The sequence below is a fragment of the Platichthys flesus genome, chromosome 8, assembly GCF_949316205.1.
Source record: "Platichthys flesus chromosome 8, fPlaFle2.1, whole genome shotgun sequence".
Taxonomy (NCBI): Eukaryota; Metazoa; Chordata; class Actinopteri; order Pleuronectiformes; family Pleuronectidae; genus Platichthys; species Platichthys flesus.
In genome coordinates, this window is record NC_084952.1 from 7,641,133 (window position 1) to 7,660,042 (window position 18,910).

The following is an 18,910-nucleotide window of genomic DNA, read 5'->3' on the forward strand; positions in this document are numbered from 1 at the left end:
AGTTCTGCCTGCTCAAATCAATCATTTTATTTTAGCCATATTTTGTGCTCCTTTCCTTTTAATGTGTAAAAAAGTAAATAGATGATAGCACATTTGTGCAGCTGTACATTTTCTTATGATTTCTTCACTTCTTACCTTTTGAGAGAATAAATGCAAAAACAGGAGTTTGAAAGGATATCAATGCTTTCTAATATCCCAAAACGATTATGTGTGAATTCAGCTGCCAGTGGAATCATACCTGCAGTGTAGTACTGTATATTTGTGCTATTGACAGTGCGCTCTCTCTAGGAGACGGTTTGCTATTTAAAAATCTGCTCTCAAATCAGAAAGCTGTCCCAGCTCCAGCTGCTGATACTGTATTCCTCCTACTGGTAATATATTCATCCCTCTTCTGTAGACTTCACAGCCCTGCTCCAGAATTGCCTGGCCATTAAGCAAATTGGAACAATTAGCTGGTCACGCCCATGTGGAGTTTGTTGTTCCCAGTTTAGGGAATTTTTTTTTTTCTTGGATAATTTGTTAGGCATCGTTCATGAGAATCCTCAAGGGTCAGATTTCCACATCTATCATCTCAGTTTAAATGCATCTTTGCTCTTAAGAGAAACACAAATGAAAACAAGTTGTTTACGTCGCTTATTTAAACACAAACTGTCCGTCAATGTCAGTCTTTGGAAAATAATGATTTCTCAGTTTGGAGCTCAGCTTAAGCCGGCTGCGTATTTATTAAATGTCAGTTGCAATTTAAGTTGATAATGTTACTGAGAAAAGGTCACGTACCAAACCTGTGCGGAGGAGCGGGGCCGATTCCCACCCGGCGACACCGGGCTCTCAGTCACACTCCTAACTGGGTGACATGTTTTCCCGGTCATTTTGCTTTCAATTACACACATTACACTGATTAGATTTACATTTCAGTTTTTATGGTTGCTCTAATTGGCAAAGATGATTGCAAATTAGGCAAGAGGGCAAGCACAGCCTTGGCCACTGTCTGTCACCTTGAAATGGACAGAGGAACACAGACCCGCATCCTGTGTGACTATTAATCTGCATATTTCATGATGGGGGTGAAAGCAAGTGATCAAATTTAATAGGGTGTCTATTTTCTCCCGCAGCACCGTTTTTTCGTCTGGCATTTAGTGACCTCTAGCTCGGATAAGGGAATAATGTGTGGTTAATTAGCCTTGTGGAGTTTGTGTCACTCATATCTTTCGGTGGCTTGTCTAATTGTTCTGCTTTATCTGTCCTCACCCGTCAGGCCTCAGTACTACAAGGTGATAGAAGAATGCGTGTCTCAGGTGGTGCTGCATCGCAGCGGCATGGATCCCGACTTCGGCTACAGCAAAAGATTGGACGTGGACTTCACTCATCTGACTGGTACTTTTTTGACGGATCCATGTTTACATTAATTTATTTAACTTGTGATATTTAAAATACGTAAATAAAATCACCATTTGAATTTAGACTTTAGAATTTAGACTTTAGATTTCTGCTGCAGGAATCGCACAACTGACATTGTTAAATATGGTTAAAATACCTCGCTGTTATTCTCATTATCCTCCCATTCCCCCCCCCGAGATTCCACTGACAGACACCTGCAGTGGTTTGACATATAAGATGGGGGGGTCACCCATTCGTTAACAGTATATTATATCTGATAAATATGTCTTGAGTAAACTCAGCATCATTTCAAACTTTGCTTTTCTTCGCTGGAGGTTATTTGTGTTCCTGGAATCATACAGAGAACATCTATTATCACTGAATTACTAAAGGGAAAAAAATAAAGATTCAAACTGAGAAATAAAATAAATAACACCAGTGTGTCTCTGTGTTGTGTCACCAACAGATCTGTGACTTGCCAACAAAGGGTCATTAAAAGTTTCTAGACCTATCCACAGAGATCTGATGCAGTATTTAATAAGGTTTCTCACTTACTCTGCCAAGGTTTAATCAGCTGTTTCAAAACAACTTCCAGGGGTGTGTTTTGTTAAATTCTTTCCACGGGTATATATTCGTAATTGATTCTTTTCACATTTCGTGTCATGTAACGTGTGATCTAACAACAATTTACACTCGCTCTGTCCTGAAAACAATTCATCAGTAAAACTGAATAAATTGAAACACACACCAAACATTTAGAAAACAAAGTAAGAGGTTTGATTTGTTCGAACCACACACAACCTTCACACAACCCACTTAGCATTCTTAGGTGCGCTGAAGGGCACTCCTGATGCATGACACTTTTTAAGACCATCTCAAGTTGTAAACACCTAATGGACAATTTTTTTTTTTTTAAAGATAGAATTAATGATCACATCCGCCCTAATGTGCTTTGAAAACAAGACGCGGGTCTCAGTGTAAATCTCAGCCGCGGAGCTTCTCGCCCGGAGACGACTTTGAAGCGTCTCGTGACCTTTGCCGTCTTGTTTTTCCAGATCAGTGCGTGGACAAAGCCAAAGTTGACGAGAGTGAGCAGAAAGCGGCCGAGTTCTCCAAAAAGGTGAGACATTAATCACTCCGGCAGCGCCCTCTGGTCGGCCGCCTCCCATCAGGCACGGCTTTTTCTTTTTTTCCTCCCTCCGAGCTCCCAGACAAGCTATTGATCGGCCATGCCCTGATCGAAACCCGGCTGTGACGCTACATGATCCGTATCAGCATTACAAGAATCAATGGCGATGTTGTGATGTATACTTATTTGTGCACAGTGTCATGACAGAGTTAAGTTACGTGCAGGCTGTTTTTGGTCGAGTTCTACAATTCAACGTGTCCCTTTAAGGATGTCTCACTTACATTTTTCTTTTAATGTAGTTCAAGTTAACCCTTTGTTGCTTCATAGCGTTTTATTCCAGGAAAGACTTCACTCTGAACATAGTGTTTGTAATATTGAAATGTATCTTTAAGGAGCCTCACTGACACCCCATGGGGACACCAGGGGGGTCCTGGCTGTGTTGTTTTCTTAAGAGTCCTGTCCCACCGGCCTGCTACACCCCGCTGCGCCAGTGAAATCATCGTAGTGGCATGGCTTGGTTTCTGCAAAAGGTTAAATCCATCAAGATACATGAAGCCAGGCCTGAAACAAAGACAAAGGACAACAGGGCTCGAGGGCCACGAGGGCTATGAATAGAAATTGGCCAGAGAGTGTAAGACAGCATGTTTTTGGTGTCTGTTGATGCGCCCTGTGGCCATTCTCTGGAGACATCCTGCCGCTCACCAACCTGCGTGTGTGTGTGTGTGTGTGTGTGTGTTTGCAGCTCTGTGCTCATGTTTGTTATCTGCACATAGACATACTTGTGTCTCTTTTCTTTCAGTTTGATGAGGAGTTCAGCGCACGGCAGGAGGCCCAGGCAGAGGCTCAAAAGAAGGAAGAGAGAATCAAAGAGTTGGAGGGGAAGATCCAGGCCCTGGAGTCCCAGGTAACTCCATGAAGAGAAATAACACTGCTCTGCAAACCAGCGTGTGCATTTCCCCAGAGATCTCTTATGCTGTATGTTTCCCAAAAAAGAATCAAAAAGGAAGAAAGTGAAAAAGGCGGATATCTAGACACACTTTTCATCAATTTGATCAAAAGTTTCATTGTTGAATTCAAAAATGCAGAAAGAAAATGTTTGTCTTCCAATCGCAGCTGTGCAAAGTAATGGCGCCACTCAGAAACGTCTGATTTGGTCAGAAGGATACCTTTCTGCTCCACTTACCCACGTGATGCCGCTGTAAATGGGAGTTATCCTCCGTGCAGGAACATTTGATTTAATAAAGGGTCAATCTCTTTCTTAAGTTGTAGCTCTTTATATGGGCAGATTGCTCTATTGAAGCTTTTCCTATGTAATTCTATCATCACAGAGATGGATTGCGTTTCTTTTCCTGGCCTCCGACTCATTTTTTCCCAGGCGAAACCCTCCATTTTGAGCTCAGAAAACGACTGCTATTTCCCCCTTAACCCAATTCCAAACACTTTAGCACTGCCTTGGGACAGAAGGGCAGTTTGCCTCCATGCTTAGGGAATTTAATATAAACCACCATTGAAAGATGGTATAGCTACATCTATATTAGAAATAGCTTTTCCTTTCGAGCATTCCTCTCTGGTTGCTTGTATTAGCACTCACCGGCTGACGAATTGCGCCTAATGTGTTCCAAGCATCACCCAGGTGTTTTCTGAGCTGTGTTTTTACTGTTGCCTCAGTTCTCTTGCAGCCGCTCCTTGGTATTCCTGAGTGCTCCGTTGCCGCTTGTTACCTGCGTTTGTCCCCGATTACCGCCTTCCCATTTTAATGAGACCATCAGAAAAGCCTCTCCGCACTTTCTCCAGCTGCTTGTCCTCTTTCTCCGTCGCTCTCTCCTTCCACTTTCTGTCAGAAACAAGTGCATCAGACTGTGTTACCTTTGCTTGGCCTCTTTTTCTTAGTTTGAGCTTCTTTTTTTTTTTTTACCTGGTTTCCAAGTTGCTCGTGCCTATCACACACGTTCCCCCTCACCCTCCCCTGGCAGCCCCAGTCTTTTGAAGACTGACTGACTGTGTTGCATTAACAGGTAGTGTGGAGCAGAGAGGCCCCGGAGAGTCCAACCCCTCTCTTCCTCTGTTTGTCTCGATGCTCCTTCAGAGAGCGATTAAAGATGGAGAGCTGCACATCAACAGACATGAACCTCCACAGGAGAACATGTCATTTGTTTGACTCAAACCTGCATGACTGTGACCATAACAAATACAAAAATATCCCCTGCGGATATTGGCAAAACATATTTACAGTATATATATTTGCAGTACTTACTATTGAACATAGATATATAACTAAACTCTCTACCTTTCTTTTTAATTGAATTTCAGTTAAGAGTTGATCTTCTCAATTATGTGAGTGTTTCATTAACAATCTAGAATCACCTCCTGTTTTCTGGGGGCAGGTGTTCACACTGAACATAGATTTGCCTCCTGAAGCAGTGCGTCGCAACAACGGTGTCGTCCTCCCAGACGGTTGTGATTCTGCCACTTCGAGAAGACTCGGCTGAAAGAGTGTGTTTTGCAAACCTAAGCCGCGTTTGACACAGTGCTGTAGAAAGCCATTAACTCCGAGAGTGTGGAACCTTTAAATCGCTGTGAGGACACACGTTCACTTTGTCCGTCAGAGCCGCCGTCTTGTCACCGCTGTTTTTGCTGAACTTGAATGAAGTGGGAGCGTACCCTAACCTTTCATCTCCCCCCCCCCCCCCCCCCGCCTGGATTCCTGTTAGATATTAAAACACCTCGCATGCCTGAGTCGCTCCTTTTTCACCTTGTTTGTGAACCAACACATTTAACGAGAGTCTTTCTCCGGGAACTTTGGCAGTGTAACAAGCAGCCCTGTTTGATGTGTCTGTTTGATTATCCTCCCGATTGATTTGAGTGGAGGTGCTGCCTGCAAACACCAACAAAGGGACAGAAATCACAACAAGTGGAAATCATCCATCCTTCTCCAAACCTTTTGCTTGCAACCACACTAGGCAAAAAAAAAAAAAAAAGGGGAAGTTATTCATTGAATTGGCTGTGGATGTGATGAATAATGTAGCACTGCAGTGGTACATTGGAGCACTCTGCGCCATCCCATTAATAGGTTTTAACAACCTGGCGGTCTTGTAGCTGACCCAGCTCGGCCCCAAGAGGAGCTGTAGGTGTAGTCCACCACTTTCTCTCTCTTCCACTGCCAGGCTGCCCTCCATCATGGCTGATTATGGAATTTGACTCAACTGATAACGACAGCGGGAACTCACCATGTAGTCACTGTTACATCGTGTGCTTCTTTCTTTTTTTTTTTGCTGTTATGAAACAGAGCCAATTCAGTTGTTTAGCTAAGAGCACACATACGCTGTCATGGTGAATGGTGGTTTGCAGAGCTGGACTCAGGAGGCGGGCCGGGCTGTGTGCTATAGAAGCCGTGGATCTCTCTGGTTTGTCTTGACAATGTAATCCTCGCAGACTTCTAACTTTTAATCCCAGAGGATGAAAGATAAAGTAAAACTTTGTTTGCCTTAAATATTGCACTTTAATTTCTGTTTCCTAAACATTCTTGTAAAAATTGTAAAAAGTTCTTTTATAACTCGCCCCACTGAAGGTTTTCATCCCCCTTTTCCATTTTCATTAAATATTTACCTATCTACAGTCTATAGTAAGAGGTGGTCTGTAGGAGGGACTCTCTCATTTCAGTGGCTGAGGATTACTCTCCCTTTCTCATGCTTTTTTCGGCAAGGTTGCACTTTGAAATATCAAAGCAAAATGCGTTCATTTCTGAAACAAAGGCTGCACAGTGAGATCGGTGCCCATCACACATCTGAGAGTTAAGCTGGATGTGATTTTCAATGCCAAAAAGGAAGTAAAATGGAGAAAAGGGTTTGAAGGTGCACCGACTGTCAGTGATGCTGCTCCTTGTTCCTTTCATGCTGCCGTCAGAGCTTTACACTGATTTCCTTTTGAAGATAGATTACATCTTGTTTTAGGTGTAAGAGTACAGTACCTTTTGCACATCAAATAAGTCATTCACACAAAATGGGGAAATGACGCTGTCCTACAATTTCTCAGGTGTGAGGATCATCCTCTGTCCCCTGATTCTCTTTCCTGCCTTTTTTCTGTTCGGTGTGAGTTTTGCATCTGTACCTGTTGTAGTGTACTAGTGTTCCTTCTCTTCTCTGTCTATCTAACCCACCCCCCCCCCCTTTTTCCTCTCTGCTGCCTTATGTGTATTCTGTGACGTGTGTTCCTGTTTGTGTGTGTGTGTTTGTGTGTGTGTTTGTGTTGTATCTGCACAGTTAACTAGTGAAAAAGACAAGCTCACAGAGGCTCAGAGACTCATCAGGGAATCTGAAGCCAAGGTGGGTGTCCTCTTTGCATGCACGGCCCTGGATGTTGCCCCCCTTTTTATCACCTGGACATAAGTCACATGTGGGAAAGAGTTGTGTTGCTAACATTTTTTGTTAGAGAAAAAGATGATGTAAGTTATCTCCGTTCTCTCTGCATGTTTTAAACTTCAATTTCTCTAAATTGAAGTGACATTCTGCGGGAACTGACAAGCAATGTCTCTTATCGTAATTCCCATTACACATCTTGATGTAATGCTTTATCTTTTGAAATGACTCATCCACAGAAACAGATTTAAAACGTCTACATGACCACCACCATTATTCCATTTAGCTTAATAATGGAGCAGTTCCCAGGTTTGAGAAACTGTACAAGGTTTTTAACTAAAAGCAATTATTGCTTGTTAAATGCAAATTTCCTAAGTAAACACTTTGTGATTGAATTCCTCCATCAGAGCTGAGATTGAGGCGTAGATTTAATCACACAATGTTCAGAGTTGATTATCTTCCATGCTGACCTCCTCATGGAGTCCAGAAGACTATGAATCTAATTTGGTTGGATTGTATTTTATCCCGCTCCAGATGGGCTCTGCAAAAGTCACATGACGGAAACAAATATTTTATGAACATTCACAACCTGGCCAAAGACACACAGTTAAATCATGTTGGATCATGGACACATTGAAAAAAACACCGGAAACTAATTCAGGTATCTTAAAGCTCATAAGTCATTGTGTACGGTAGTTTGCAAATACAGTATTTATCTTCTTTCAATATGTCTGTTCAGATACATTTATTAGTAACTTTAATATGGTAAATGTTAATAGAATATCCCAACTACAGTGGAAATAAAAGGTAATCATTTTCTAAATTACGTGCAGCATTTATATAAAATATGGTCGGAGCTTAAGCTAAATAAAAATAACAGACAAATAACTATTTTTGTCTATACTGAATACATAATTCCAGCTTTCATTAAGTAAGTTGGCGAAGTACGTGAACCCCTCAGCCAATGATATTTACAAATGCTCACTGGATTCAACAGTTTTCCAACCCAGAGTCCAACCAATGAAACAAGACCAGAGGTGTGTGCTACATTTACCTGGAACGATAAAGAAACACTTGAACATTTGGACTTTGTAACCTGCCAATGTGAATAGAGTCAAACAAAAAAGAGGAAAAAATAATCATATTATTTATTTAAGGGTGAAAAAGTCTTCAGTTGGACAAATGTTTAAATAGACTTGATGTAGTATTGTGGCTACTTGCCCAGTTCTGATTCTTATATTGATTCTAAAATGACTCCAAAAGCACAAAGCAGAGTTTTCAAAGTAAAAAATAAGTCAAGATTAAGAAGGTAAAGGCTTAAAAGAAGCGTCTCTGTCGACTTTGCACAGATCACTGAACAGTCATGGTCTCCGTGGCAAGAGGCTGCTGTTCTCCCAAGGAAAACATCACACTGCCGGAAGTCAGCCAAAGACCATCTTGACTCTCAGCACTATTGGGACAATGTTGTGTGGGCTGATGCAACTAAGGTTGCGTTGCTGGGAAAGAACAGCCTGTACTACATACGGCATGAATTGGGCATCGCAAACCAACATGAAATCTTCCTCCTAGTGCTGAAGTACAGAAGCTGGGATGTCCTGATTTGAGCCTGGACAGCTCGTAGTAGTTCAGCAGGAAATGAATTCCAAAGATTATCCAAGTGTCAATCGAGATAATGTCGGGGTGAAGCTCAGGAGAAGATTAAGTGACACAGCAGGACAATGACCCGCAACATCCAAATATATCCACTGCTGAGCGACTTCAAACAAAGCAGATCCAGTTGTCAGAGCCTTGAGCTCGGCCTAACTGAGCGGCTGTGGAATTAGCTCCAGTGGAAGGTTCACCAGGCGTCCTGAGACTATCCCTGAGCTGAGGCAGTCCTGTGAGGAACAACGGTGGAAAGTTCCCCCCGGAAGTTTCTCTATGGTCTGCCAGCAGTTGTTTGGAGTCATTGCTGCTAAAGGTGTCAGGATCAGTTAATAAATCCAAGGGGTTCCCTTACTTTTCCCCTAACTCTGAGAACGGGTGTGTTCAGTAAAGACGCAAAATAATACACTTGTTTTTGTGTTATCAGTCTACATTTGCAAATTAGATAAGATAGTATTTGAAGGTGAAAAGGACTAAGGGGTTCTTACTTTTCCTTGCCGCCGCTCACACTAGTTCAGAGCCAGAAAATGACATCTCCATTGGTGTGACACTTGCAAAGACACGTGCACAGGTGTGAGTCACGGCCCTGAGTGTGATGCTTTCCCAGATGAACTCACTCTAAAACGTCCATCACCATTAAATACATCCTTTTGATTACACAATAATTGATACACTTTACCCTTTATGGATTTCATTGGGTGTCTGCTTTCATATCTGAGGGAGAAAATAGCAGTGGCTTGGGTATTGCATCCCAAGGCTTTATTATTAGGGAGATCAGAGAGAGGGATTGAAACTCAGAGGGCCCCTCAGCACTGAAACAACTGCGCTCTAATTTAGCAGCTAATTTGCTTCCATTCCCTCATATTAATCTTTGAAGAGAAAATGGGCCACGAGGGCTCGAGATTGACAGACATGTCATCATCGGATGTGGATTTTCACTAAATGGCTCCGAGGCAATCTGTATTGGACGCTCTTGCACAACACCTTTTTAATTTTGGCCCTAATAAACAATCCACCGATGCCATTATGTAATGAAACACTACGTAATGCCTTTAAATATGAAGCCAATCACATTCTACGACCACAATCAAGTGACTAGGGAAATGAGCGTAGTGGGGAAATTGGTTTTAGAAATGAGATGTGCAAGTGGAAATGCTTTTTGGTGAGAACTGGCAACTAATCAGCTCGGAGGATCAAGCCCTGTCTAAGCTCGGGTATCTGTAATTGCTGTATTTGCATAACTTTTTCTCTATTCAACATTTTTCATTTTAGCATTATCACTATCAAAGACTACCTGTGTATGCACCAGGTGTGATAGTGCAGACATGTCAAAGGAGTGAAAGACTTGGTCTTATCAGTCTCGGGTCTAATTACACCCCTGTCTACTGTTTAATAGCCTGCCACTGTGAGAACTCATGACAAAGACTTGATAGGAAAGCAATGTTCTTATCTTTGTGTTAAAGCAAATTAGAACAGCAGTCGTTTACAGGTTTTCCTCCAAAGTCGAGTCTAGTATTTATTTACATACTGGGATTTAATGAACACAACACATTAGTCTGATGAAAAGCTCTTTAAACTAAGCAGCATTTTGTTTTAGGAAGAATTTCAGTTTTTAATTCTCTTGAATCAGATAAACTACATCAATGATGCAAACATGACCTTTACCTCCAATAAGGAAGCGTAAACAAACAGACAGCAGCCGACTTTCCTTTATGTTGATAATTTGACTTTTTGAGACCAACTCGAGTTAATAATGTAATTTTAATACTATTTTTTTCTTCAAAGGACAAATATAAATATGTGTATATCAGAAAAAATACATAAAAACAAACTGGAGACTGACAGAAAATATGTGCACAGAAATGTTTCATAAACTTTTAGTGACATTAGACTGAGGTTTGGATTGATCCACCAATTCATCTGCAGGTCATCATTATTCTCTCCACCCTCTGTTTGCAGATTGCAGCAGGTCCACCTGCGTCAGGGGCAGCACCCCCACTAGCAGGGGGGGCAGCAGCTCCCCCTCCTCCTCCTCCACCTCCTCCGCCACCTCCACCCGGTGGATGTCCTCCTCCTCCACCACCTCCTCCTCCTCCTTTCGGCCATGCAGGCATTCCACCACCACCTCCGCCACCTCCTCCTCCAGGTGGAGGACCTCCACCACCCCCAGGATGCGGGCCCCCGCCTCCTCCGCCTTTCTTTGGGGGCCCAGGTGGGCCTCCGCCACCTCCATCATTACCTGTCGTTAAGCTGCCTTATGGGCTGGAGCCCAAAAAGACCTACAAGCCTGAAACAGTGATGAAGCGGGTCAACTGGATCAAGGTACGATTCCCTGTAACACAAATTCTCATGTTCACTGATTGAATCGGTTTTGTTCATATGAAATATTAAACATTGATTTTACAATCACACCTGAAAACACTTTGCTTCAGAGATTTGGATTGAGAGGATTCTTTGAGTAACCCTGCTCCACACAAAGATGCAAAGTTGAGGATCCAAATCAAAAGTGGACCCATTCCAATTCTTTCTGAAAGTAGTGAAACGAGGGATCAGCCACGGGCAACGCGTTCCCACACTCCGCACCCGTTTCAAAGGGATTCAAGAGCAAACAATTTCCACTGCTTCAACGTCCTCGGATTTGCACATTCTTAGTGTAATTGAATGAAGACTGGGTTGTTGAACTTTCCATCACATTTGAATTTGATTTCAATAGGACATTCTCTTGCATGTGGGCTCTATTTTCCATCATTTATCCATAACATCAGGAGTTCTTAGCATTAATTCAATGGTTCTTTGCTGATGTTTGTGTGACCTTGCAGTTAAGTGTTCGATTACTGACAACAACCACAACATTATGATGTTGCACATTATATTTCAAGGTTTGATTGGAATCCAGCCACGTAGGAAACATTTGCATTTGAATATTTCATTCTGTTGAGGGCCATTGCAGATGTTTCTCAACAGTTTTGTCTCTTTTTCCTTAGATAACAAGTAAACAAATTGATACTTTACTCTTGGATTTGTACTTTATATTATTTATTATTTGTTATAACAGCAGATGACATAAATTAGTCATATTGACAAGCAACATGTTGCAGGTCACATTTACTGTCACCCTAAGGGGACTTTAAAATGTCACATATGTAATTTAGTAGATACAATAATAAATATATAAATTACAGCTGTATGATATATAACACAGATTTTGTAAACAGTTATTCAAACAACTGGTTTGTGTTTTACAACCAGGTGGGGGCTCTGTGTGTGTTTGCTCTTTGATATTTTAAATATTATTACTCGTTGTCTCGTGCATTGCGTGGATTTGCATGCATGAGTTGTACGCTTTCTGTCTGGTGCACATGCCCGTTGTTTGGGGGAATGTACAGAAACAGGTTAATGTGAAGGTGCGCTAACCTTGTCTCCACAGGATTTGTGGTTTGGCGATGCAAATGAAATTCATAACCACCTGAGGAAAAACAATCTGTGTCTCTTGTGTCGATTAAGTGGGACAAGAGTCGTCCGTCTTATCTGTGCGCAGCAGATGGAAGTATGGCAAGGCCACTAGCAACTGTAATTTGGTTGTGTAAAAAGGAAGGGGAGGGAAAATACATTTGTATTCATGCATCCCCTTTATCCAATGCCCCATACATGTCTGGAGTATGAATCACAGGTTTGCCTACATTATGCTGTCATATAGGTAAACACTTATTAGACCAATAGGTTTGACAGGCAAGTGAGTGGGTAGATGAAAGTTGAATCCTTTGTTACATCATGCATACATAGATGATCTCTACTTACATACAAACACACATCCAATCATACATACTTGCTTCCATACTAAAGGTGAACGAGCATTTACTCGTTACTGGGGGCAGCTTTCAAATCAGTTTTAGAATCTCTTCACCAGTCAAGCAAGGGCTGTGGTATAGCTTTGCATTCCTATTCATAAACACTGGAATAAGACTCAAATGGGTGAAGACCAGTGCATTTACACACAATGGAATGTCAACTGTGTTTAAGTGCTAACTGCATTTGAAATCAGTTTGAGTTCTTGTTGTAACACTACATTCTGTCTATATCTGTGTTGTTGGGTCTGGCACAATAATCCTTAGAGAATAATAATAACCGATGTGTGCAAAGCTGCCATTCTGACCTGATGATTACAAACTAATAATAATTTCCTCTCTTTGCCCACAAAAATAGGTAAACATATGATATAACGATACGGTTTAAAAATGTCTGTAAACATGTGGGAGTAGAAGGACAAAATAAACATGGGAGCAGTGAGAAGAAATAATTAACTTGTTTTTATACAATGCAACAACTCATTAGCTCAAGCGGTAACAAATACCTGGACCTAAACATAGAGATGCCCTCTTTACTCGGGTCAGAACACACAGGGAATCTGAACAGTTCATGCAACAGGCTTCATTTTAAGTTACTGCACAGGAGCACCCCAGGGCAGTCGTCTTAGCCCCTATCTTTTCTCATAACCATCAATTAATATAACAGTGTTTATATTTTTACATTCAAATCTGACAATTAAGAAGCAAAAGATGAATAAAATAATCAGATCTTTTTATCATGTTTAAAAAATCGACAAAGTACATGATTGGATTGTAAGCACCGGAATCTTTTGTCTGCCTTTTCATCATCATTTATTAGATCTTCATACGCACACATTTTAAATGTATACAATAAGCTCTCTGTTTATGTATGCTTTAGACAAACATCAGCAAAATCAGCATCAGTAATTTGAATTACATATGAAATAAATCATTACATCATTGAGCTACATTCACTGCGTTTCCATTTGCTCTAATTATGGCATGTCGGTCGACGCAGACATGACGTGCGCTGCTTACTCGGACTTTGATCAGAGAGCAAGTGAGTGTACAGAGGCTCATTGTTAACAACCCTCAGCAGCAACAACAGCTCAGGTCGAAGGTTCCTAAAGCCCTCCTATTAAAGCCATTACAGAAAGACTGAGTATCACCTGGAAGTCCGTGTTTCCTGATTGTTGTTTCTGTGTGTAATGGGAATTTTTTCCCAGCACCCAGTTTGATATGAAAATGGTCGGTAAACACAGATGTTAGCACTGACATTAATGAAGCTTGGTCTTTGTTTAGCTACGGACACTCGATGGATGTGATCACTAGCACCTGTGTTTACCTGCTATTACATGTCAAATCACTGCAGGAAGGTCTATTACTGTTGTTTTGAGAAGGGTAATTGCAGCGGTGCATTAGGGCCAACCGTCAGTTAAAGGCAACACTGTCACACACAAAAACCTTTAACTATACAACTTAACACAATGCGCAGCAGATGTAATGTTCACCTGCACATTATTAGCTGGTAATAACCGCTGGATGAGTTTGTTCATGTGTGGGTCTCTGTCCACGCCTCTTGTCCAGTGAGCAGTGCAGAGGGAATACGAGGAGGAAAAGAAAGCATCTCCTCTGCCCTGCCATCATCTCTGCCTGTGTAGGTGCTCGGCTCCCTTTTAGAGCCTTTCAGACAAATCTAGGTAGGAGGACTGTGTAAACAGGGCGGCTGAGGCTTTGTGCTCTGAACTGAAATTCACAAATTTCCATTCATCCCCGGAGAGGTGAGCGAGAGCTTTGATGTGTCTGCTTCGGTCAGGATCCATCCACACATTAGCTTTTAGCCTGGCCACATTTGTGTGATTTGTCATCGTAGACGGCTCAATTTTCAGTGTGCAGTTCACACTATACGCGACTGACTGGTGACAAGTCGTCACACACTACATGATCTCTCACCAGAAGAAACCCACTAGTAAGTCTGGTCCATTCGTCCTGCGCTCTGATTGGCTGTGGTTGTGGCAGATTCCTTTTAATGTAGAGTCGTCTAGAAAAACAGTTAGAGGCCTCCTCCATGTGTCGACTAGGGCTGTCAATCTTCCTCTATAATCCCATTTGACTTTAATTCCCAGTTATTTTTAATCTTCAAATAATTTTGCAAATTTGAATTCAATTTGTAGTAAAATTGAGCCCATTATTACTGTGTACCCTGGATGCAGCAGTGCGTCTCAGGTGCATGAGACAAGCAGCTCCTCTTTTGGGGGTCTCATCTATTTTCTACGCGTTCAGATCACAGCAACATTTGCAGTAAAAATAATGATCTGTTGATAATCACTGTGACATCTCACCAGCAAGAGTACACCTTTCAAGAAAGTTGCAATGTCTATATCTGTAGAATATGTCAGAGAGACGTAAAAGCATCAGCTGAAAGGCAGTTGGTGTGTGGGCTCCCTCTTTCTCTCTCTCTCTCTCTCTCTCTCTCTCTTTCTCTCTCTCTCTCTCTCTCTCTCAGAACAAGGGTAATCAAAACCGCGTTGTCAGACTCAGCAGTGGCGCTGCAGTGTGCACACTCCCTCTGTGGACAACACAGAAGACAAGCGAGGCTGGGCCCAAGGCACCGAGCCAGCACATTTATAAAACAAATAAAAACACAGCATTCAAATTATATTATTTTTGTCTTTAATTGGAATTATATTTGACACCTGAAATTGGTTCAAACACCCTTAGTGCTGGCAAACCTCCTGATCCAGGTCTTTGAAGAGTTTCCACATCACGATCGCTGACTGCTGATCGAACACAGAGTTACAAATTTGACTGAGTTGAAAATCGGACTGTGAATCGCGTCATATAAGATAATGCATCTAACCCTGAGTATCACCCATTTGCTTTGTTGCTGTTTTTTTTTGCTTGTCCTGTTTCCCACTCCGATGCAAAGCAGGCATACACAAGGGCACATGTGTGTGACAAACACACACAAACCCAATCTCCAGTGAGAAGAACTTTTTGAGTGGCAGGTTGGTGGAAAGGCAGTCTCTGATTGTAGTGATAATGGAATCCTTGTGTCATTGCAGATAGTGCCTCAGGAAATGGCAGAGAATTGCTTCTGGATCAAAGTCAAAGAAGAGAAGTTTGAGAATCCTGACCTATTTGCCGAGCTCTCCCTCTGCTTCTCCTCACAGAGCAAAGGTAAGGAGGCGTCATCTCCCTTCACCCATTCCTTAATTAATCTACACACACATGCCTTATTTAGCCTCCCTGGCAATGGATGCCAAGTCTACTTTCATCCTGTGACACTTAAGAAGCCATTTTTCTCACTGAAGTGTTAATTATCCTAAAACCAAGCACTTTCTCCTCTACATTTGAACTCTTGTCTATATGTGCTCTGGATTCCAACCTCTGTGCCAATTAGAGACGCTAGTGCTCTTGTTGCAGTGTGTTTATGCAATTCTGTCTGTGAGAAAGCTTGAAATGGAATAGGCCTGCACATTTTATTTGTTCCTTGTACCAACTGAGTAGTTTCAGGCTCAGTTTTTTTGGGCTGTGCACGCGGATGTGCACAAGTCAAACTTGTACATATGTGTGAACCAACTGCAGCTATGCTTGGTTTATTTCTTGCCTTTTCCAGTCCAGTAGACCAATGCTCCAATGGGGAAGACAGGGAAAGGGAGCTCAGGGAGTTTTCCTGTCCCGGCCAGTTTGTTTCTCAAATACACAACCAGGCTACCTAACTTGCTGATGAATAACACAAGCAGCACGGATGAAGTTTGTTTTTTTTGTATGGAGGAGGGTTTGTGAAGGCACTTGATGTATTCTCCCCATGACAATTTGAGTCTTTTCCACTTCTTTGACAGTATGTGAGTGTATGTGTGAGTAGTACACCCCTCTAATTCCAGCAGCAGTGGGAAGGGAGAAGTCAGAGTACTGTCAACCGCAGAGCAGTCAAATCTGAGCTCTGTCAGGATGTGTGGACATAACTCTACAGCATCGTCCAACTTTTTCACATATACCCGCCGTCCGTCTGGACACCACTCAGCCCGCCAGCAGATTCCTGCTCTGTTGTCCTCACTGCCTCCAGGTCTACAAACTAGACTCATGTCTTTTTCTTATTTTTTTTTGTTCTGTGAAATAAATAGCAATTTTCCCTCAGCTGCCGCAAGGTGATTTTCTGGTATAATACAGATGGAAGGAAAGTGAGGGGAGGAAAGAACAGTTGTTGTGAAGCTTAATGAAGTGGCGGGGAAAGGCCTCTCTCCTCCTCTCTCACCAGCGGATATCAGCCAGACCATATACTTTTTATCACAGCCTTCAAGACATTACTGAAGTAATTGATGGGCAGACCTTTTCACACCTCTGCAATGTGTGTTTAATTATTCTAAATCTCCTCGCGTTCCTTTATTTGATTCATGGATTGTTATTAAAGACGATAAATGTAACATTTCATCAACGTAAATCAGAAATATGTTTGCGCAGCCCATCTGCTATAAAGTGCTTTTGCAGAGAGATTCTTAAAATGAATTACAACTTAACATTTGCAGATACAGTGACACATCTTTAATTCAGATTTAAATGGCCTTCTGAATTCTTTATTGAATTAATTTTCTCACCCACTGGGGTTTAAAACCAGGATTTCTATAGATAGTCCATGTTCCCGCTGGCCCGGCAGGAATTCATGATCCAGCATTTCCCCTGGGAGTTACCTTTGCTGGATCCCTATCAATTACCCCTGCAGCGACTTCACTGAGTCAGCTCTTTTCCCTCTATTGTTGAAATAGAACATGATTTTCTCATGAATGAAAAATGCTGTTTAATGTTTGATATGTACACCCCCCCCCCCCCCCCCCCCCCAATGAGAGGAGCTTTGATGTAGATGGTATTGCAAAAAAGGTGCAAGATGGAATCTTCCTAAAATGAAATGGTCGTTTTTCCCTCTTTCCTCTGTTCATGTATTATAGTTTCTCTCATGCAGGGCATCTGAGGGTATGTAGGAAGAAGTGTGTTTGAACATTAAACCATTCGTCCAAAGAAATCCCACTTTAGTTCCACTTTGAATTTAATCTATCTGGCTGGAGCGTTTCCCTGCATCTCAAGTCAATTCGTTAATTGTATCGGTCAAGTTTAAAGTGGACTTCGGGTTCAGGTGGAAAAGCCGAGGCGTGCAAGATTAATTCCTCCTAAGGTGTTGTTCTCTCATTGCAAACTCTGTAACCATGGACCATAAATCCTCTATGCTGATCTGACAAATAAGTCACTGGTGAAAACAGACTTCATTTGTCTCAGATATTGCCACAGGTTGTTTTTTTTTTGCCACCACACACATATGTTTTTTTTTTGTATTGCTTCTTTGTGGTAGCTTCGTCTTTGCCACATTTTACGCGTAGATAGTTATAAGTGAACCGCGCTGTGGGGGACAAGCGTATCGTCGGAGATGAGGCAAGCAGGTGTAAATGCCCCCCCCGCAGAGCTGCCCTCAGAAAGTGCTGCAAAGAGGCTTCTGTTAACTCCACATGGTTTTGAGATTCTTGCTTGTTACTCGCATTCTTGAAGAACAACACTTTGGCAGTAAAAGAGGAGGAAAAAAAGAGTCACTAACCGCCCCCAATTTTCACATGCTTATTGCGCTCAGAGGCCTCTAAAACAACTGAGTATGCAAAACTGTCATCTCCCCTGCTGCTTTTATGAGTCTCACTGTTTAATGAGTTTCACCAAGAACAGGAAATGATAATCAAGTGGGATTTCAAGCTCGGCTTCAGTCTTCTAAATGTGTCATTTATTATGAAATACATCTTCGGCTTGATTTTAAAACTCAACACTTATGGTGTGTCAGTTGTTAAGCCGTAGACAGATTAAGACATGCGTCAACTTCTTAATGTTTCACACATGAATAATTGGTTTCTCTGTGCAGGGTAACTCCGTGTTTTAATGGAAGACCCGACTCAAACACGATGGCTTGAATCATTAAACAGATATATAAGTAGTTTATCATCAACAATGGACATTATTCAAATGGCCAAAAACAACAACCCACTGCACCACCTTACCACCTCACAGTGTGTTAATCCTCTTTGTCTGATACATCTATGCAAACACCTTCAGTCACTCTCCTCTGCCTGAGCCCTTCAGCCAGGAGAAGATGTCATCTGGTGGCATTTCCTTTGACATTTCGCCCCTGAATCCCCCTGAATCCCCCAGTTGGGGGGTCGGCAGTGATTGTGGGAGCCGATGGCCAAGAGCTCCTGGCTTCCAGCTCAACTCCTCCTGCCTGTTCCAGAAACAACAATGCTCTTTCTGTTTTCTCCCCCAACCTGCAAGCAGCTGTCCTCCTCTCCCTCCCTGCTATTACTAGAGCTGGACCCCAAATCCTTGAGCCAACCACAACTGGGAATGGCCGGGCTTGCCAACCTTTGTCCCTGGATTGTTAGACCAAGTCTGGACACTTGGTGGCCTTCCTCCTGGAAGCCTCATGGCATCCATCTTCCCATGGGACAATCAGCTGAATCATTACAATCCATTTCATCCAGTGTAGTTTTCTTCCAGGAGCAGATGCTGGGCAGTTTGTCTGTACAGTGTCTTGGACGTCTCCTCAT

General features: G+C 42.2%; 1 protein-coding gene across 4 annotated transcripts in view; it reads left to right on the plus strand.

Moving 5' to 3' along the window:
* The window catches only part of diaph2 (diaphanous-related formin 2), a 329,090-nt gene that overhangs the window by 118,047 nt on the left and 192,133 nt on the right, over nt 1–18,910 (plus strand). For all 4 annotated transcript variants that reach the window (XM_062393632.1, XM_062393635.1, XM_062393633.1 and 1 more), the window contains 5 exons: nt 1,256–1,374; nt 2,433–2,497; nt 3,306–3,410; nt 10,465–10,827; nt 15,398–15,512. In XM_062393632.1, the coding sequence (XP_062249616.1) occupies nt 1,256–1,374; nt 2,433–2,497; nt 3,306–3,410; nt 10,465–10,827; nt 15,398–15,512 (767 nt within the window). The remainder of the gene's footprint in view (nt 1–1,255; nt 1,375–2,432; nt 2,498–3,305; nt 3,411–10,464; nt 10,828–15,397; nt 15,513–18,910) is intronic.